Source organism: Mya arenaria, chromosome 3 (assembly GCF_026914265.1).
Source record: "Mya arenaria isolate MELC-2E11 chromosome 3, ASM2691426v1".
Classification (NCBI taxonomy): domain Eukaryota; kingdom Metazoa; phylum Mollusca; class Bivalvia; order Myida; family Myidae; genus Mya; species Mya arenaria.
In genome coordinates, this window is record NC_069124.1 from 88,928,200 (window position 1) to 88,949,294 (window position 21,095).

A 21,095-nucleotide genomic window follows, 5' to 3' on the forward strand; every position below is an offset into this window, starting at 1 on the left:
CGTGCACAATATTTCGTCCGATTCAATTTGATTGTGTTATGCCATATGCGAAATGCTTTTTGGGAAATGATTTTTGTGCAAAATGCGAGATGCTAAATGCTTTTAAAATGCTTCATGCGAAATGCGAGATCCGTTATTCAGGAGGTGTTACTATATTTAGATTTCACATAGCACGAGCTTCCGTAATTCCGTACCCGGCCATTCGATTGGTCGAAAATGAAACTATTGTTCTATATATAGCATTTGCATAACGCATTTCGCAAGAAACATTGAGCCCCGGCGTTCCATTGTAAACACATGCAATAGTTTAAGAGCTTGAGGCCGTCGCGAAGGCCTCCGACCCCCTGAATTACCATGAAAACACATGGGGGCCTTAGCGGCCAACATAAGTCAATTTCAGAAGTTACGCCCCCCCCCACTGAGAAACCTGGATCCGCCACTGGTAGCATTATGTACATGGGAATTACACAATGGTATAGTGATGTGTAGTTGGTAAACATGTTATAATTAATCTAGCTTGCTAGAAAAAAATCTTTGGAAAGTATTGCTAAGAGGAGGTATTTAATTTATCAAGTATTAAATTGAAATTGAACTAGATGATGCTGGTATTATTTTTTATTGTTTTATTTTTTATTTTTTTTTTGAATGAAAGAAATTCTACTTGGTGAATAAAGGGTGTAATAAAAGAAATGTTTCAAGTCAACAATTTTATTGGAATAACAAATTTTTTGATAAAAATGCATACAAATATAAGAAGGTACTTACTTACCGTACAAAATACGGTGTTATTATGTAACAGCTTCACATTGTGATAAATTGGTAATAAAACACAAGTTATAAGTGTCTCGTTCACATACATGTATTTTTTCAAACTTTGTTCAAATATATTTATTTACATACTTTCATTTAACAAATACCAAACAGCAACAGGAACATTCTCATTGAGACATAATATTGTAGTTTTAGTAGCCGTAAATTATTCAGTTTTCAAACGCGTTGCTAAAGCTCTTCGGCAAAATCGAGCAGTAGTGTGGCAATTAACGGCAGAGCTCTGATTTGAACTTGTGATGATGTTTTATTAATGTTTCAAACATATGTTAAAATTTCACACAGACGTAATTGGTTTATGTGTGAACGAGTCCCTTAAAGTACATTTGTATTCTGCAATGAACACGTCCATCAGATATAAACATGACAGAAGCCAATGACATTCTGCAATGAACATGTCCATCAGATATAAACATGACAGAAGCCAATGACATTCTGCAATGAACACGTCCATCAGATATAAACATGACAGAAGCCAATGACATTCTGCAATGAACACGTCCATCAGATATAAACATGACAGAAGCCAATGACATTCTGCAATGAACACGTCCATCAGATATAAACATGACAGAAGCCAATGACATTCTGCAATGAACACGTCCATCAGATATAAACATGACAGAAGCCAATAACATTCTGCAATGAACATGTCCATAAGATATAAATATGACAGAAGCCAATGACATTCTGCAATGAACACGTCCATCAGATATAAATATGACAGAAGCCAATGACATTCTGCAATGAACACGTCCATCAGATATAAACATGACAGAAGCCAATAACATTCTGCAATGAACACGTCCATCAGATATAAACATGACAGAAGCCAATAACATTCTGCAATGAACACGTCCATCAGATATAAATATGACAGAAGCCAATGACATGGAAAGACGAACCAATTGTGTTAACCAGAAACTGCCTATCTGCCAATTTCTGGTACATATAAGTTTCACAGTTTTAGTAAAATAGAAAAAAAACAACAAGACTTTATTGGTCACAAGATGTTTGTATGATTTGACTTGGTGGCGTACTTGGTGACATGTCGCATATTCAAACGATTCCTAAAGTCCATGAATACATTCATACTGAGCAGTATCATATTGGTCAACAATTCCGAATAATAATACTGTTTAGAATTATTTTTTTTCTGTATTATTTGAAGTAGTGACCTTGTCTTTGAGCCGGCATTTTTCATTTTCGGTATTGGTCTAGAATTTATAGTCAATCATTTTGAACAAGTTTAATTGATATCCGATGAAACTGTGTTTAAAAGGTTTTCTATGACTTGATCACCTAGTCTTTTTTTGAAGAACGCCAGCGTTTGTCATACATATATTCAAATGAAACTTGGTGTGCATGTTGCCAGGGACTGTTCGCAAACGCTGAGAAAGACCCCATGGCTCTGGCTGTTAATAGGATTGCTTCAAAAATGTAGATAAATCAGTGCACGATATTATTGTGGACGGACAGATGGAAGACGGACATCCAATGAAACAAGCAAGACGGACATCCAATGGCACATTGATAAATGCAGATACAAACAATATTACTGACACAAATAATACAGGAATGAAAAAACCCTCATATGTTTAGTAGTAGGGTTCGTCAGAAAAGTCGGCCGCTGTCCATTACTGTGTAATTATAAAGATATGTAAATGACAATATATAATTCATTTGAATGCAAAATGAATTAATGGTGGTTATGCGAGTTATTGTAATGTTTATTGATTATTCTTACTCTTCGAAAGTTACCAGTTTTTCAAATTATACTTTTGCAAAACGTTTAAAACACTAGATAACGAGAGAGTGTCGTCACGCCGGTACACGAATGAGCGAACCTGACAGTACTTGATAACAGCTCATTTCCAGACTTTTTTTTATCAACAATCATTTAATGTTTCATTTTAAACCAACTCGAACAACATTTCAAGTTTAAAAAGAAAGAAAGATACTTTAACGAAAACTACAAACGCTTCTGTTTAAAATTACTAGTATGTGGGTCATCATAATTAGGCATAAAAAGTATGGCACCGGTAGATATGAGCACATGTAAACAATACTTTTATAGTTAACCTGAATATGCGTCATGTATGGTACATTTGATGTACACTTAATTACAACTGTTAAGACAATAGTCATGATATGCTTAAATTATCGGCGGAGTTCATGATGCACATTCAACAGAACTCATTTGGCTGCACTAGTCACGGCCGCCCGCGGCCACGGTGAGACACAGATCCGGTTGTGCGGTACAGCGTTGCATATTTCGCTTGTTCATCTTGGTAGTATATGCTTCCATCCCCAGGGGGTCGTCAGCGTCCCTAAAGAACACGAGACCCAATATAAATGATAATGAAACAATACCATATTAAGTGGATGGTGAATCAATTTCAGGTAAAGTCCACGTAACGCCTCGGTGTCTTTGTCGTAAAACATTCACATGTAAGACAAATTTATAAGAGTAGCATTGGTATATCAGAATTAGGTATTTCGTTATTGAGAGATGCAGTGACTTGAAATGATAAGCACGTACGATATGACGACGTCGTATAGCCCGCCACAGTTGTAGCGGTAGTTCTGGAGGCGGCCGTTTGGCCAGCGGACGAGAACGGAACGGTCACGGCTCACGTGCAGCACGTGGCCCACCTGGTCTGGGCCTCCATCCTGCTCCCCGTACGCCCAGTCTGGACCTGTCACACGGAAACGGTGTAAATGGGCATACTGACACAGCTCATCAATGGCAGTTCTTTGAACATTATATACCATTTATTGTATCTTATAATTTAGCTTGAAACTTGGCAAGCCGTTTAGGAAGAAAAATCGTTTTGAATCGAAACAATTAAAGGCAGCGGACGGACAGACATAAAAACTGTGCTCGGACTGAGCTAAGAGACTAATGTTTAACCTCTTCTAACGGTGAATCCCGGTCGTATAACGTCATGGCCACGTCCGTTAACCGGTGAGTCGTCCGGCAGCGCTTCATACTTACCCTTTGGGTTAAAGCAACACTCGTTCTGGTAGCCATTATCCCAACACACACTTACTTGACCTGAAACAATGTCACGTACACATTGGATGCACTTCTTTACACAAACACTTTCCATATTGTAGTTAACCGTAGCATATTTAATACAACTACATGTGTGCTTAAATTAAAAAAAAAATGACTGTGTAACAGTATGATATATTTTCATTCTGATATTAGCTCGCATTTTTATCTTATCACCTCCGCTTTTCAAATGCCCTACGACCGTTCCTCTTCCTGCAACACATGCTTTCGTGCTTTCGTCCATATCCGGTCCTACGGTCACTCGAGATCCTAGAAGAGGCAGCTCCTTGCGTTCGAGGCGCCAGCTGTCGCCTGACTCCGGTTCGTTTTTCTGGGCCACGTACTCCGCATGCGCGGTCTCTGCTATCTCACACATGCTCGCCTGGATGCAAAAACAATCCTTTCTTTGAAATATATAGCATGGCAGTTATATTTTTAACGAAATCATTTAGAAGTTATAATTAACATTTATTGTAAATAGCGACCTATCTTCTCAAATCATACATTATACATACCAGATCGCGATGCGTCCTGTCCGGAAACAGGGTTTGCACAAGGTTGCAGAAGACGTCCCTCTGGAAGGCTTCACTCGCCCGGAACATCTGGCACGTGATCTGGCCCGTTATGTACTGCAGTGAACGGAAACTTGAGCAATATTTAACACAGAGTATATTACATGCGGGGAACATGTCGACTATAGGAGATGTTCTCAATATATGGCTCAATATGATAATTAAGTGTCGAGGACATGCTTTATTCTTAAAGATGGTGAAATATTTGTTATTAATTAAAGGTGTTACTTTTACATGAAAAAACTAAGAACACAATTATGACACTTGTATATATATATTAGTGAAACTGACGTGGTTATATGTAGATCTGGCAAGCTGTTCCATATCGAGGCTACCCCCGTGACTTTCGTGCACCACCACCTTGGTCTCCGGCAGCGGCACAGACCCGATCTCCTCGAAGAACACCTAAAACCATAAAACATGGGCTAAACGCTCTTCTTTGCCGCATCACATAAATACGGGGATTGACAAAAGTCACAGAATTAAATGTTACCATATTTGCTCATAATTTGATAAAACTTACCATATTTGCTCATAATTTGATAAAACCAGTTATATCTAACAGCTGTGCAACAGACTCTATGGTGACATGCTTTTAAAACAGACACAAGGGTGTAGCTTGTATGAGACAATTTGTTTTCAACGCTGCTCACCATGTCTACCTGTCCTACACCGGGCACGAGGTGAAGCTGCACCTTGATGGCTTTCCACGGCCACTTCCGGATACTGTCCGTGATCTCCTGTATCGCCGACGCTGTATCGGTGACATTCTGGCCGGTCCCGCCGTCTACTGGCATGCTATGACTCCAGTGGCTAACATGGCCGGCCGATATGACTATTATTCTGTTTTCCATTATGACGTCATGGACTTGAGGAAAACTCCTCCCTAAAACAATAATTGCACGGCGTACTGATAAATCTAGGTATTGTAATGTTCGACGGTTAATGAACATTTCGTCGCTAAACTGAATGTTACCCTACCTACCTTGGAATGGTGCGAGGCAGTACATTGACAGGGCTAAGGCAGGTAACATGAAACACTCTCCGCCAGGTTTAACAGTGTCTGAAATATGTAATACGTTTGATATTAGCGTAACAGGATGCACTCTCTTACTCGTATATTGAAGACAATTTGTTGATTGCGAGGAAGGCGCTCAACAAAGGTATATATTTTTTATCTTTCGCTATTTAATAAGATTGATCAAGAATTTCGTACAAGTCCTGCGAAAACGAATTTTAAAAAATCATATTACACTGACCAAGGGCCGCCTCGACTCGTTTGAGGTCAGTGGTGAGGTGGACGGTGACGGACGTTTCCGTTCCGGTGATCACAAGCGCTACGTACTCCTCGATCCCGAACTCCCGTCGGACCCAACCCACGTCTACAATGGACTGTCATGTTTTATAAATACCCTTTTATAAGCAATTTTCTAGTATAGGGTACTGATCGCGGTTCTGGCCATATACGCAGCACATGGCGAGTGAATTAGAAATAAACTTGGCCTTAAAATAACTATTTACTACATATTCAAATACTTATTGTGGTCATCGTACATTCCGACCGCTACATCTAGATACTTCTCTATGAGTCAATATAGGTATATGGTTACATTCAAGGAATGTTTTCAGAGAACGGCAGACGTGACTCCACTCAGTGCTGGACACGTGACGCGATGCATCCACACAGAACACCGTGGCACGGAAACTCCGGGGCAGTCCCTCAACCTTCTTGCCTGCGACACGAAAGAAACGTTGTGGCTCTTGTAATGACAAGTTGGAACAAGATAAAGAGTAAACTTTCATCCTCTCCCAACCCGCTTTAAATTATATAGTTGTACGTATACTTGTATGTAAGAAGTATGGAAAATATAACATGCAATTTTGTGTAACAATTAAGATGATCTTACACTTCAATAACTGCTCTTGCATGTATCCTGTCCAGTGATCGGGAAGATCAGGTACAAGGTCATTCACTTCAGAGCTAAACGAGCCAAATATAAAACACATGACATGTACGAAAACATTTTTGTTACAACAACATGCACACCTTTATTTTTTTAACATAAACGATGTGTCAATATGCATAAGTAGATTGAATCTTTTTTTCAAATGTTCGTTTCCTTAAAATCATTTTGTATTACCATATGATTGATGTTTACCTTTGCTGTTCATTTTCAATATCTGAGATTTTTCCCTTCTCAGCTCGACCTCCAACGGCACCTAAAAGATCTTCCATTTCCAGCGTCTCGCAATGACTAGATGGAAAAGTTACATCAACACCAGTTTCGGTTCCGAAAGGCGAACTGCGACCGGAAGAGACGATGGAAGGTATTGGGGAACTACTGGTGCTGCTCCGGTCTTCTTCCGGCTCCAGACCATTTTCTACGCTCTCATACAAACTACGAGCAAACTCCGACATCTCGCCTTCCCCCCTGCCAAGTATTCTTGAAGTTGACGAGTCAGGACGTTTAAAGGGGAACATTTCAAAACGTTCGTGTAGTCTTCTTCGAAACTCAGAAGGTGGAAGGGAAAAGTCAATACTTTCGCTCGCCACATTAAACATATCGAACCATGTCTCGGCGGGTGATACATGTGTTTCTATTGCACTGTTACCTGTAATTGTGGTATTTTCGTTTTCTGCATTTTCTTCCTCACCACTACAGTTTGCATTTTCCTTAATGTTAGATATCACTTCACTTTCTGGTTCTCTGCCTTCGTTTTCCTTTAATTCATGAAGCACTATAATTCTGTTATCATCTTCGGTCCTTGTAACCTTCCGCTTTAGTATGTTTGCCAAACCAACATCGGTTTGTAACTCGTTCTCTGTATCACAAATGCTTATTAGATATTCATCTAAGACATCGACTGAGTTTGAGGTGTAATCAGAATCTTCTGGCTCTGCTTCTGTCGGTTTATCTACGTCTTTTATTTCATCTGCCTCTTCGTCATGGCCTAGGTTTGCACCTTTTAAGTGTGCTACTTTACAATTAGATAAAACCGTGTTTTCTCTAACTTTTGCAGGAATGTTATCATCGTGACCATCATCACCATTGATCACAGAAACCAAAGTTTCATCAGTCGTGTCTCTTACAACAGTGTCTGTAGACAAATTTGAAAATGACGACAAAGAGTTTTCTTGTCCTAATTGTTGAGCATTGGCGAAGCATTTTGCACTCAGGCGATTTTCATCCGAAGTGCTCGTTTTCTGATTGTTAATAGAACCGGATACTATCTTATTTGTATCAGTCGCCACGTTTAGCGATTTGCTTTCAACAACGACATCATTTGTGTTAGAATTTACTTCTACTTTTAGATTAGGTGGTTGCCCGTCAATGTAAGCATCACATAATGACGTATCAAATGAAGGGAAATCACAGTTGTCTGGGGAATCACATGGCACAATGGAGTCCAAACGTACGGACGACGGAATATTCGCGTCGCCTTCACACTTCATCCACTCAAAACTTATGCTGGCATGTTTTCCACACTGTAACGTACCGTCTAACCACACTTTTCTATCACAGTCCTCAACGAGTCCTTCTTGCTCAATGTCTGCACACTTACATGGCGTGTCTGAACTCGAGGTGCTAATGGAGTCAAACTGATTGTTGTTTAAAAAGTTTGATGCAGAAAAACTACTGATATCATCGTTTATATTGGTATAATTCAGTTTCAGAGGTAAAGAAAATTCGCCTTCGAAAGCACACGAATCGTCAATATCAAACTCGTTTACATCAATATCACCTATTTCGTGCGGATCTTTACCGGTGTATATTGGTAATGTGAACTCGAAGGCAATTCTGTTATCCCTGGCAAAATCGGTTTTACATGATTTCAGTTCGGAGGCGAATAAAGCTTGTTTACTTTTCATGATTTGCCAAGGTAATTCTTTTCCATGAAACTTTTGGAATCGCATTGGTACAATGTATGGTTTCTCAAATTTGGTAACAGACAGTACAACGCGGTCATCTTCAAAGATAATGCACCCACACAGACCTTTCGTTTCTTTGCATCTGGCACAAACATCTTGTACTTCCGTTTCCTCAACGTCCGGGCCAGGATCCTTTCGCCTGCCTTCCGTGGTTTGAGCGAGTTCTCCTTTCATCTTGTCTTCTTCGATTGTTGACTTAGAATGATGCTCATTTACTTTCGTTTTTTTCAAAAAGTGATTGTGCCGTTTCACATGTTTTGTTATATAAATGTGTTGTTTGTTTAATACCGTTTTCTGTAAACGTTTTCTGCATGCCACGGCGGTCTGGCAATGAAGATGAAGTTTGTGTTATAACTTCTGCCGTATTTTGTTCTCCAATAAGTTTGTTATGTGAATTTTCCTGAGAGTGTTGGTTTTGATTAAAGTCAGCTGTCGGAGCTGTTTGTTGATTTCCAGTCTGAAAGCAATCAGAAACACCCGAAGCAGTAGCTCCTGTGTCTAGCCCAAAGTGATCATCTACAAATACTATTCCTCGCTGACTTTCTTCACCTGGACTATTGTTAAGAATTCCGACATCAGGTGGTTTCGCGTTTTTTTCCCGTGTGTTGTCATCTCCGTAGGTTATCCTCTGTATTTCACCAATGGTGTTTTTGTCTTTATCTTGTTCAACATATTTATTTTCTTCATCACTGCTATCATCTACCTGTGGAAAATCTTCCAACCTTCCGGGTGAACCAAGACGTTTTGGTCCATATCTCTTTGGCGATGCCCCCTTGGTCTTATCTGGTAAAAATATTATATTTGACATTATTTCTGTCACTCTGTTGTCTGTTTCAGCATCAGCACAATGAAGTCTATTATCGTCGATATCTTTGGTCGCTTTCTTTTTCAGTTGATTTTGCTCGTTGCGAATAACGGGAAGAGCTTTCGTGCAAACTGCAAAATTGTTTTCCTCCCTCAGTTTCTCCTGCTCGATGTCATTAGTGTCGATATCATCAGCTTCATGGGAAGGTTTATCATCATCACTAATATCACAAGTGTCAATATCATCAGCTTGACGGGAACGCTGATCATCATCACTAAGGTTGTCTTCTTTTAGTTGATCTTCGGGATATTTTGGGTGTTTATAACGGGATTCGACTTTCCCAATGCAAATCAATTCCGCTTCCGCACATTCAGACGTCTGAAAGACAAAATAGGCTAATATTTAACAAACACGTCGAAAATAGACTAGTGTATAACATACATGTCGAAGATAGGCTAGTATATAACATACATATCGAAAATAGGATATAATATAACATACACGTCGAAAATAGGATAGTATATAACATACACGTCGAAAATAGGCTAGTATGTGGAAAATAGGCTAAGTTATAACATACACGTCGAAAATAGGCTAGTATGTGGAAAATAGGCTAGTATATAACATACACGTCGAAAATAGGCTAGTATGTGGAAAATAGGCTAGGTTATAACATACACGTCGAAAATAGGTTAGTATGTGGAAAATAGGCTAGAATATAACATACACGTCGAAAATAGGCTAGTATGTGGAAAATAGGCTAGGTTATAACATACACGTCGAAAATAGATTAGTATGTGGAAAATAGGCTAGTATATAACATACACGTCGAAAATAGGCTAGTATGTGGAAAATAGGCTAGTATATAACATACACGTCGAAAATAGGTTAGTATGTGGAAAATAGGCTAGGTTATAACATACACGTCGAAAATAGGCTAGTATGTGGAAAATAGGCTAGTATATAACATACACGTCGAAAATAGGCTAGTATGTGGAAAATAGGCTAGTATATAACATACACGTCGATAATAGGCTAGTATGTGGAAAATAGGCTAGGTTATAACATACATGTCGAAAATAGGATATTATATAACATACACGTCGAAAATAGGATAGTATATAACATACACGTCGAAAATAGGCTTGTATGTGGAAAATAGGCTAGTATATAACATACACGTCGAAAATAGGCTAGTATTTGGAAAATAGGCTAGTATATAACATACTCGTCGAAAATAGGCTAGTATATAACATACACTTCGAAAATAGGCTAGTATATAACAAACACGTCGAAAATAGGCTAGTATATAACATACACGTCGAAAATAGGCTAGTATATAACATACACTTCGAAAATAGGCTAGTATATAACATACACGTCGAAAATAGGCTAGTATATAACATACACGTCGAAAATAGGCTAGTAATTTGAAAATAGGCTTGTATATAACATACACCTCGAAAATAGGCTAGTATATAACATACACGTCGAAAATAGGCTAGTATGTGGAAAATAGGCTAGTATATAACATACACGTCGAAAATAGGCTAGTATGTGGAAAATAGGCTAGGTTATAACATACATGTCGAAAATAGGATATTATATAACATACACGTCGAAAATAGGATAGTTTATAACATACACGTCGAAAATAGGCTAGTATGTGGAAAATAGGCTAGTATATAACATACACGTCGAATATAGGTTAGTATGTGGAAAATAGGCTAGGTTATAACATACACGTCGAAAATAGGATAGTATATAACATACACGTCGAAAATAGGTTAGTATATAACATACACGTCGAAAATAGGCTAGTATTTGGAAAATAGGCTAGTATATAACATACACGTCGAAAATAGGCTAGTATGTGGAAAATAGGCTAGTATATAACATACACGTCGAAAATAGGCTAGTATTTGGAAAATAGGCTAGTATATAACATACACGTCGAAAATAGGCTAGTATTTGGAAAATAGGCTAGTATATAACATACACGTCGAAAATAGGCTAGTATGTGGAAAATAGGCTAGTATATAACATACACGTCGAAAATAGGCTAGTATTTGGAAAATAGGCTAGTATGTGGAAAATAGGCTAGTATATAACATACACGTCGAAAATAGGCTAGTATGTGGAAAATAGGCTAGGTTATAACATACACGTCGAAAATAGGCTAGTATGTGGAAAATAGGCTAGGTTATAACATACACGTCGAAAATAGGCTAGTATGTGGAAAATAGGCTAGTATGTGGACAATAGGCTAGCATATAACAAACACGTCAAAAATAGGCTAGTATATAACATACACGTCAAAAATAGGTTAGTATGTGGAAAATAGGCTAGTATATAACATACACGTCGAAAATGGGCTAGTATGTGGAAAGTAGGCTAGGTTATAACATACACGTCGAAAATAGGCTAGTATGTGGAAAATAGGCTAGTATATAACATTCACGTCGAAAATAGGCTAGTATGTGGAAAATAGGCTAGGTTATAACATACACGTCGAAAATAGGTTAGTATGTGGAAAATAGGCTAGTATATAACATACACGTCGAAAATAGGCTAGTATGTGGAAAATAGGCTAGTATATAACATACACGTCGAAAATAGGTTAGTATGTGGAAAATAGGCTAGTATATAACATACACGTCGAAAATAGGCTATTATGTGGAAAGTAGGCTAGGTTATAACATACAAGTCGAAAATAGGCTAGTATGTGGAAAATAGGCTAGTATATAACATTCACGTCGAAAATAGGCTAGTATGTGGAAAATAGGCTAGGTTATAACATACACGTCGAAAATAGGTTAGTATGTGGAAAATAGGCTAGTATATAACATACACGTCGAAAATAGGCTAGTGTGTGGAAAATAGGCTAGTATATAACATACACGTCGAAAATAGGTTAGTATGAGGAAAATAGGCTAGGTTATAACATACACGTCGAAAATAGGCTAGTATGTGGAAAATAGGCTAGTGTATAACATACACGTCGAAAATAGGTTAGTATGTGGAAAATAGGCTAGTATATAACATACACGTCGAAAATAGGCTAGTATGTGGAAAATAGGCTAGTATATAACATACACGTCGAAAATAGGCTAGTATGTGGAAAATAGGCTAGATTATAACATACATGTCGAAAATAGGATATTATATAACATACACGTCGAAAATAGGATAGTATATAACATACACGTCGAAAATATGCTTGTATGTGGAAAATAGGCTAGTATATAACATACACGTCGAAAATAGGCTAGTATATAACATACACGTCGAAAATAGGCTAGTATATAACATACACTTCGAAAATAGGCTAGTATATAACATACACGTCGAAAATAGGCTAGTATTTGGAAAATAGGCTAGTATATAACATACACGTCGAAAATAGGCTAGTATATAACATACACGTCGAAAATAGGCTAGTATTTGGAAAATAGGCTTGTATATAACATACACGTCGAAAATAGGCTAGTATATAACATACACGTCGAAAATAGGCTAGTATGTGGAAAATAGGCTAGTATATAACATACACGTCGAAAATAGGCTAGTATGTGGAAAATAGGCTAGGTTATAACATACATGTCGAAAATAGGATATTATATAACATACACGTCGAAAATAGGATAGTTTATAACATACACGTCGAAAATAGGCTAGTATGTGGAAAATAGGCTAGTATATAACATACACGTCGAATATAGGTTAGTATGTGGAAAATAGGCAAGGTTATAACATACACGTCGAAAATAGGATAGTATATAACATACACGTCGAAAATAGGTTAGTATATAACATACACGTCGAAAAAAGGCTAGTATTTGGAAAATAGGCTAGTATATAACATACACGTCGAAAATAGGCTAGTATGTGGAAAATAGGCTAGTATATAACATACACGTCGAAAATAGGCTAGTATTTGGAAAATAGGCTAGTATATAACATACACGTCGAAAATAGGCTAGTATTTGGAAAATAGGCTAGTATATAACATACACGTCGAAAATAGGCTAGTATGTGGAAAATAGGCTAGTATATAACATACACGTCGAAAATAAGCTAGTATTTGGAAAATAGGCTAGTATGTGGAAAATAGGCTAGTATATAACATACACGTCGAAAATAGGCTAGTATGTGGAAAATAGGCTAGGTTATAACATACACGTCGAAAATAGGCTAGTATGTGGAAAATAGGCTAGGTTATAACATACACGTCGAAAATAGGCTAGTATGTGGAAAATAGGCTAGTATGTGGACAATAGGCTAGTATATAACAAACACGTCGAAAATAGGCTAGTATATAACATACACGTCAAAAATAGGTTAGTATGTGGAAAATAGGCTAGTATATAACATACACGTCGAAAATGGGCTAGTATGTGGAAAGTAGGCTAGGTTATAACATACACGTCGAAAATAGGCTAGTATGTGGAAAATAGGCTAGTATATAACATTCACGTCGAAAATAGGCTAGTATGTGGAAAATAGGCTAGGTTATAACATACACGTCGAAAATAGGTTAGTATGTGGAAAATAGGCTAGTATATAACATACACGTCGAAAATAGGCTAGTATGTGGAAAATAGGCTAGGTTATAACATACACGTCGAAAATAGGTTAGTATGTGGAAAATAGGCTAGTATATAACATACACGTCGAAAATAGGCTATTATGTGGAAAGTAGGCTAAGTTATAACATACACGTCGAAAATAGGCTAGTATGTGGAAAATAGGCTAGTATATAACATTCACGTCGAAAATAGGCTAGTATGTGCAAAATAGGCTAGGTTATAACATACACGTCGAAAATAGGTTAGTATGTGGAAAATAGGCTAGTATATAACATACACGTCGAAAATAGGCTAGTATGTGGAAAATAGGCTAGTATATAACATACACGTCGAAAATAGGTTAGTATGTGGAAAATAGGCTAGGTTATAACATACACGTCGAAAATAGGCTAGTATGTGGAAAATAGGCTAGTGTATAACATACACGTCGAAAATAGGTTAGTATGTGGAAAATAGGCTAGTATATAACATACACGTCGAAAATAGGCTAGTATGTGGAAAATAGGCTAGCATATAACATATACGTCGAAAATAGGCTAGTATGTGGAAAATAGGCTAGATTATAACATACATGTCGAAAATAGGATATTATATAACATACACGTCGAAAATAGGATAGTATATAACATACACGTCGAAAATATGCTTGTATGTGGAAAATAGGCTAGTATATAACATACACGTCGAAAATAGGCTAGTATATAACATACACGTCGAAAATAGGCTAGTATATAACATACACTTCGAAAATAGGCTAGTATATAACATACACGTCGAAAATAGGCTAGTATTTGGAAAATAGGCTAGTATATAACATACACGTCGAAAATAGGCTAGTATATAACATACACGTCGAAAATAGGCTAGTATTTGGAAAATAGGCTAGTATATAACAAACACGTCGAAAATAGGCTAGTATATAACATACACGTCGAAAATAGGCTAGTATGTGGAAAATAGGCTAGTATATAACATACACGTCGAAAATAGGCTAGTATGTGGAAAAAAGGCTAGGTTATAACATACATGTCGAAAATAGGATAGTATATAACATACACGTCGAAAATAGGCTAGTATGTGGAAAATAGGCTAGTATATAACATACACGTCGAAAATAGGTTAGTATGTGAAAAATAGGCTAGGTTATAACATACACGTCGAAAATAGGATAGTATATAACATACACGTCGAAAATAGGTTAGTATATAACATACACGTCGAAAATAGGCTAGTATTTGGAAAATAGGCTAGTATATAACATACACGTCGAAAATAGGCTAGTATGTGGAAAATTGGCTAGTGTATAACATACACGTCGAAAATAGGCTAGTATTTGGAAAATAGGCTAGTATGTGGAAAATAGGCTAGTATATAACATACACGTCGAAAATAGGCTAGTATGTGGAAAATAGGCTAGGTTATAACATACACGTCGAAAATAGGCTAGTATGTGGAAAATAGGCTAGTATGTGGAAAATAGGCTAGGTTATAACATACACGTCGAAAATAGGCTAGTATGTGGAAAATAGGCTAGGTTATAACATACACGTCGAAAATAGGCTAGTATGTGGAAAATAGGCTAGGTTATAACATACACGTCGAAAATATGCTAGTATAAATGTTTTTTTAAATACATGTAACCAAAAAAGTGCCTATGCTTCTTGCTTGCGGTTTTCATTTGCGGACAACAAAGTTTATAATAGGGTAGTATTTGCTTATGGACTGTAATAAATGGGATTTTAATACCAGTTCACGCTTCTTTATTATATACTAGTATAATGAGTCCATTATATTTAAGCTTTATGCAAATATCTTCATTAGTTTTACATTGGCTTTTCTAACGTTCCGGTGTTTGACAATACTTATAAACTGACCTCTTCAGGCAAGCCCGAAAGGGAGAACTGGAGACGTTGGTCTTCTGGCACCAGTCCGTCGGCAGCTTCTCCGCCCTCCAGCGCCTGCCCGCCGATGACGTCAGTATCCACGGGCGTCCCCTCATCTTCTACGACGTCATGGAAACTCCGGGAACATGTGGGTTGTGACGCTGCTTCTGGCGAAAGTGTGAGTGTAAACGATTATTATTTCATGTTGTTTTGTATCTAGTTTTATTATGAATATTTAGAAAGATGATTCAGTAACTACGGTACGCAAAATAAAGTTTTGTTGAGTTAAAACCTTGATTTTCGGACAATGGTTAGCAACTCAGCACATTTAAAGCATATTAATGCGAACTTGCTAAGTATGATTACATATTTACCGGGTTTCTGATGTCTTGAGGATTTCGGCTTTGACTGATCCGCACCCATTATTTAAATATTTCTGAAAAATAATTAAATTGTATACCAACCGAATGGTTAAACATTAATATATAGGTTTATGTATGATATACTATCACGTGTATTGTAGATTAAATCCTAACAGAAGAAGAATTTGTCTCAATGAGAAAGATGCACACACAACTTGCATATATGATAATCTATATGATAATCTTGTAAAGATGCGTTGAGTTGAATGTATAATGCCCATCATAATTAATTATGAAGCAAGTTGAAACCACACAGACGACATTGTCAGAACACTTTGGACACATCGAGTTGTGCGTTTATGACTTATTCTGTTTCCAAGATTAATACGTGTAGTGTGTATTCCATGTATAAGCCCGCATTCGCATTAAAATGTTAGTAGCAATAATAAATAAAAGTTTCATTTCCATCCAGAAAAAAACAATGTTGAAATTAAATAAAGTTGGATTTCTTCAAAGTTTCGTTCTGCTGCTTTATGACAAAGTATCTGCATTTTTTGTTTCATTAATTGTTCGAAAGTTAGTGTTGTTGCCACTGTTTCTACATAGTTTTCAAGCCTAAACCTGTGTTCTCATCCGACGCCGATCGGATGCACATGTGATGCGGGCATACGGAAAAGACTCGACAGTTTTGACTTAATCGGGTTTAACGTATAAGGACATCGGATGCAGACAGCGCGCACATGGAATACCAGTCTATCCAAACACCATCTGAACTTGACATGATATTGGCGGTAATTGGGATAGAACCGGTCATGCAGGCAAGGTCAGTGACTTTCCAGAAGACACCATAACCCTGTATTGCCTTGCTCTATCTCATTCTTACCCTGGCTACAGAAGGAACTGAACATATAGTGCCAATCCCACTCGTAAGCCTCTAATGTCATCGTATTATCCCCATCCCTGCCCTACCCGATGCCTGGTTCTACCCCTAACCAACACAGTCCCCATCCCTGACCAACCCCCTTGCCCGGTCTGTCTACCCCTCAACCACACAGTCCCCGTCCCTGACCTACCCGATACCCGGTTCTACCCCTCAACCACACAGTTCCCGTCCCTGACCTACCCGATGCCCGGTTCTACCCCTCACCCACATAGTCTCCGTCCCTGACCTACCCGATGCCCGGTTCTTCCCCTCACCCACACAGTCCCCGTCCCTGACCTACCCGATGCCCGGTTCTACCCCTTACCAACACATACCCCATCCCTGCCATACCCGATGCCCGGTTCTACCCATCACCCGCACAGTCCCCGTCCCTGCCCTACCCGATGCCCGGTTCTACCCCTCACCAACACAGTCTCCGTCCCTGCCCTACCCGATGCCCGGTTCTACCCCTCAACCGCACAGTCCCCGTCCCTGACCTACCCGATGCCCGGTTCTGATCCTCACCTACGCAGTCCCCATCCGTACCCTACCCCGATGCCCGGTTCTACCCCTCACCCACACAGTCCCCATCCCTGCCCTACCCCGAGGCCCGGTTCTACCCCTTACCCACACAGTCCCCATCCCTGACCTACCCCGATGCCCGGTTCTACCCCTCACCAACACAGTCTCCATCCGTGACCTACCCGATGCCCGGTTCTACCCCTCACCCACACAGTCCCCATCCGTGCCCTACCCGATGCCCGGCTCTACCCCTAACCCACACAGTCCCCCTACCCTGATGCCCGGTTCTACCCCTCACCCACACAGTCCCCATCCCTGCCCTACCCCGATACCCGGTTCTACCCCTCACCCACACAGTCCCCCTACCCCGATATCCGGTTCTACCCCTCACCCACACAGTTCCGTCCCTGCCCTACCCGTTGCCCGGTTCTGATCCTCACCCACCAGTCCCCATCCGTGCCCTACCCCGATGCCCGGTTCTACCCCTCACCCGCACAGTCTCCGTCCCTCACCTACCGATGCCCGGTTCTACCCCTCACCCACACAGTCCCCATCCGTGCCTTACCCGATGCCCGGCTCTACCCCTCACCCACACAGTCTCCGTCCCTGCCCTACCCGATGCCCGGTTCTACCCCTCACCCGCACAGTCCCCATCCCTGACCTACCCGTTGCCCGGTTCTAATCCTCACCCACACAGTTTCCATCCGTGCCCTACCCTGATGCCCGGTTCTACCCCTCACCCGCACAGTCCCTGTCCCTGACCTACCCGATGCCCGGTTCTAATTCTCACCCACACAGTCCCCATCCGTGTCCTACCCCGGTGCCCGGTTCTACCCCTCGCCCACACAGTCCCCATCCCTGCCCTACCCCGATGCCCGGTTATACCCCTCACCCACACAGTCCCCATCCCTGACCTACCCCGATACCCGGTTCTACCCCTCACCCACACATTCTCCATCCGTGACCTACCCGATGCCCGGTTCTACCCCTCACCCACACAGTCCCCATCCGTGCCCTACCCCGATGCCCGGTTCTACCCCTCACCCACACAGTCCCCATCCGTGACCTACCCGATGCCCGGTTCTACCCATCACCAACACAGTCCCCATCCGTGCCCTACCCCGATACCCGGTTCTACCCCTCACCCACACAGTCCCCATCCGTGATGCCCGGTTCTACCCCTCACCAACACCGTCCCCATCCGTGACCTACCCCGATGCCCGGTTCTACCCCTCACCCACACAATCCCCATCCGTGACGTACCCGATGCCCGGTTCTACCCCTCACCAACACAGTCCCCATCCGTGATGCCCGGTTCTACCCCTCACCAACACAGTCCCCATCCGTGACCTACCCCGATGCCCGGTTCTACCCCTCACCCACACAGTCCCCATCCCTGTCCTACCCGTTGCCCGGTTCTACCCCTCACCCGCCAAGTTGTAAATCAAACTACTTCTTTGGTCCTTCGAAGATCTCAACATACCACAGTGTGTTTGAGTAAATTTGAAAATGTCATACTAATATGTAACAGCCAGGAACGGTTATTAGCACACAGTATAGTATGGACCTTGAAGTTGAGTTTTGAGTTTTAAAGTAAACAATGCTAAAATCAAACTAAGTAAGGAATTTAAGTCTTATCTTACTGTAATCATTATAACAAATAACTTACGTTTTACTTAAAAAGTTTACGGAAATGAAAATAAATACCTTAAGATCATTCGATTCTTTTGAGACTGGAAAAACACAAAAACCCGTATCTCCATACTTGGTACATGTAAATCGAAAACGAAAACGGAAGTAAATTGCAATTTGGAAATACCATAGAAGTTACACGAGTTTGCTCCCTTACATCCTGTTAGTGTTAATTGTCTAAATATACACAGATACTTGAATGTATGATGCAGATCCCAACAGCTGCCCCTGGCTTACTTTTAATAGTTGCCTGTGGCCTCAGCTGGGTAAAATCAGTCTTGATCCTGAAAATGAAAAAAATACAACATTTTATAGGCTGTTTATCACGTCATGGGACACAATACAACTATTAATCATGATTTGTCGACGATATTTCAACATTCTATAAAATCTAAAAATCCACTAGGGTTATATAATTATATTTTATAGAATCTTGAAATATCATCATACATTCAAGTCTCTGTGTAAATATTTACCATACGTACTAGCTATGAAGCGGATGTCCACCCATTCGCCTGTCTTTGTGTCCATCCATCCGTTCATTCGTCCGTCTGTACTTTGGAGTTCCTTTTATGACTCAAAACGACAGCCTCAAATCTTATCTAGTATAGTCATGGTCATGATAAGCAGCCAGATGACCCATCTTTATGTTTAGGTCATAAGGTCAAGGTCACAATGATATAAAATGAGTTCCGAATGGCTGAGCCCAGGGTCCGCCAATTTGAGTAGACAACTATCGGGGAACGTATTAACTAATGTGATTTTTAAATATTAAGATAGAGCAGCTGTGAATATGGAATAACGATATAAAATCAAATGTTTAAATAAATGTGACTAAGTTCGTACGTTCTGATTATTATCTCTTTAATTTGAAAATAGCGTTAATATGCAATTTTAGTATCAAAGTGAACGAATTTTGTTGGAAAATTGCTTAACAATACAACAGAATAAAAAAAACGTGTAACTCGTTTACCGCTTAAGCGTTACCCGGCAAAATCTGACAGGTCTACCACACCATACAGCATTACAATATTTAAAAAATACACACACGCTCAATGACAATCATACAGCAAACAATATCAGATATACTTTAGATAAGAGATTGCCTACAGACAGACGCTGTCTTACCATTCAGTGGTCGTGTTCTTCGCTATGTTTTTTTAACTGCTGTATACAGTATGTGTTTGATTTATTTATTAATATACGGAGGGAATAAAAGATCATACTTTATAAAATGTCCTGTTTTGGGGAAACAATTTGGAGGAATCTAAATACATGCATGGAATCTATAATACTAGCAGGTCATCTTGCACGTATCCTTGTATGTTTTCAATATTTCGTTTACTTTAACGAAATGTTCAACCTCTGGTTGTACCACAAGCCAACGTTACTCCCATTAGCGAATTTATAAAATCATACCGTCCAAGTTTACTTTTTATGTCAAAATCGGAGAAAATAAACTCTAACGCCAATTCCTGGAGCCGCCCCTGACTTCCACAACTTCACCTCGTAAGTTCGGACACGGTGTGATTTGAAAAGAAGAACAAATGGCCTTCCGTTACGGGAGCTTTGACGGACGACTCCAAACAGCTGGCCCCAATATTACGAAAATACTCAATGCAATTCTCAAACTCAAGCTCAACTGTTCCACATTAAAGCATAGCATGATTCAAAATTGCTTTTGTATTACTCTTTTAAAAACGCATTTTCATATGCATTATGTTAATAAACATCATTTCCAAATAGTTTAAAGAATATTTTTTCAACTGCACAAAATGTACTTAAATTTGACCTAGGTGCAATTTTTGCTCTAAAATTATTTTTCTATAAAATCTTGATATCTTTCAACGGAGAAATACTGCATGTTCTTTTACTGGAATTGATATACAACGCATTTAATAGGCTGTTCTAATATCAGGCAGCATTTCTTC

At 39.5% G+C, this 21,095-nt stretch overlaps 3 protein-coding genes across 5 annotated transcripts; 1 reads left to right on the forward strand and 2 right to left on the reverse strand.

Moving 5' to 3' along the window:
• Nucleotides 1-673: 673 nt before the first annotated feature.
• Nucleotides 674-8,563, reverse strand: LOC128227736 (uncharacterized). 2 transcript variants are annotated; one of them, XM_052938540.1, is made up of 12 exons: nt 6,618-8,563; nt 6,366-6,439; nt 6,069-6,191; nt 5,718-5,840; nt 5,444-5,521; nt 5,112-5,344; nt 4,750-4,863; nt 4,402-4,515; nt 4,064-4,268; nt 3,743-3,886; nt 3,371-3,527; nt 674-3,158 (listed from the first exon to the last, which is right to left on the reverse strand). In XM_052938540.1, the coding sequence occupies exons 1-12, from the start codon at nt 8,561-8,563 to the stop codon at nt 3,038-3,040; spliced, it is 3,432 nt and encodes a 1,143-aa protein (XP_052794500.1). In that variant the 3' UTR covers nt 674-3,037. The 2 variants fall into 2 exon arrangements, with proteins under 2 accessions (XP_052794500.1, XP_052794499.1); XM_052938539.1 differs by having other exon boundaries at nt 5,112-5,368.
• Nucleotides 8,564-8,597: 34 nt separating this feature from the next.
• LOC128227737 (uncharacterized) lies at nt 8,598-19,269 on the reverse strand. Of its 2 annotated transcripts, none has more exons than XM_052938542.1 (4): nt 19,180-19,269; nt 16,041-16,102; nt 15,658-15,830; nt 8,598-9,572 (listed from the first exon to the last, which is right to left on the reverse strand). In XM_052938542.1, exons 2-4 carry the CDS (start codon nt 16,087-16,089, stop codon nt 8,598-8,600), a joined length of 1,197 nt encoding a protein of 398 aa, XP_052794502.1. In that variant the 5' UTR covers nt 16,090-16,102; nt 19,180-19,269. The 2 variants fall into 2 exon arrangements, with proteins under 2 accessions (XP_052794502.1, XP_052794501.1); XM_052938541.1 differs by having other exon boundaries at nt 15,658-15,833.
• LOC128226397 (uncharacterized) lies at nt 16,769-18,638 on the forward strand. The gene is made up of 4 exons (XM_052936275.1): nt 16,769-16,846; nt 17,484-17,645; nt 17,737-18,097; nt 18,271-18,638. Exons 1-4 carry the CDS (start codon nt 16,769-16,771, stop codon nt 18,636-18,638), a joined length of 969 nt encoding a protein of 322 aa, XP_052792235.1.
• Nucleotides 19,270-21,095: the final 1,826 nt, after the last annotated feature.

Coding starts and splice junctions, on each gene's coding strand:
- LOC128227736 (XM_052938539.1), bottom strand. CDS start 8,563: ATGAAAGGAGAACTCGCTCAAACCACGGAAGGCAGGCGAAAGGATCCT. Junction 4,516..4,749: donor CCAGATCTACATATAACCAC/GTCAGTTTCACT, acceptor CGTTCACTGCAG/TACATAACGGGCCAGATCAC. Junction 3,528..3,742: donor GGGATTCACCGTTAGAAGAG/GTTAAACATTAG, acceptor TCCGTGTGACAG/GTCCAGACTGGGCGTACGGG.
- LOC128227737 (XM_052938541.1), bottom strand. CDS start 16,089: ATGGGTGCGGATCAGTCAAAGCCGAAATCCTCAAGACATCAGAAACCC. Junction 15,834..16,040: donor CTCAAGACATCAGAAACCCG/GTAAATATGTAA, acceptor CACTTTCGCCAG/AAGCAGCGTCACAACCCACA. Junction 9,573..15,657: donor TTTCGGGCTTGCCTGAAGAG/GTCAGTTTATAA, acceptor TTTGTCTTTCAG/ACGTCTGAATGTGCGGAAGC.
- LOC128226397 (XM_052936275.1), top strand. CDS start 16,769: ATGGAATACCAGTCTATCCAAACACCATCTGAACTTGACATGATATTG. Junction 16,847..17,483: donor GGATAGAACCGGTCATGCAG/GCAAGGTCAGTG, acceptor TCACCTACGCAG/TCCCCATCCGTACCCTACCC. Junction 18,098..18,270: donor CCTGCCCTACCCGATGCCCG/GTTCTACCCCTC, acceptor TCACCCACACAG/TCCCCATCCGTGTCCTACCC.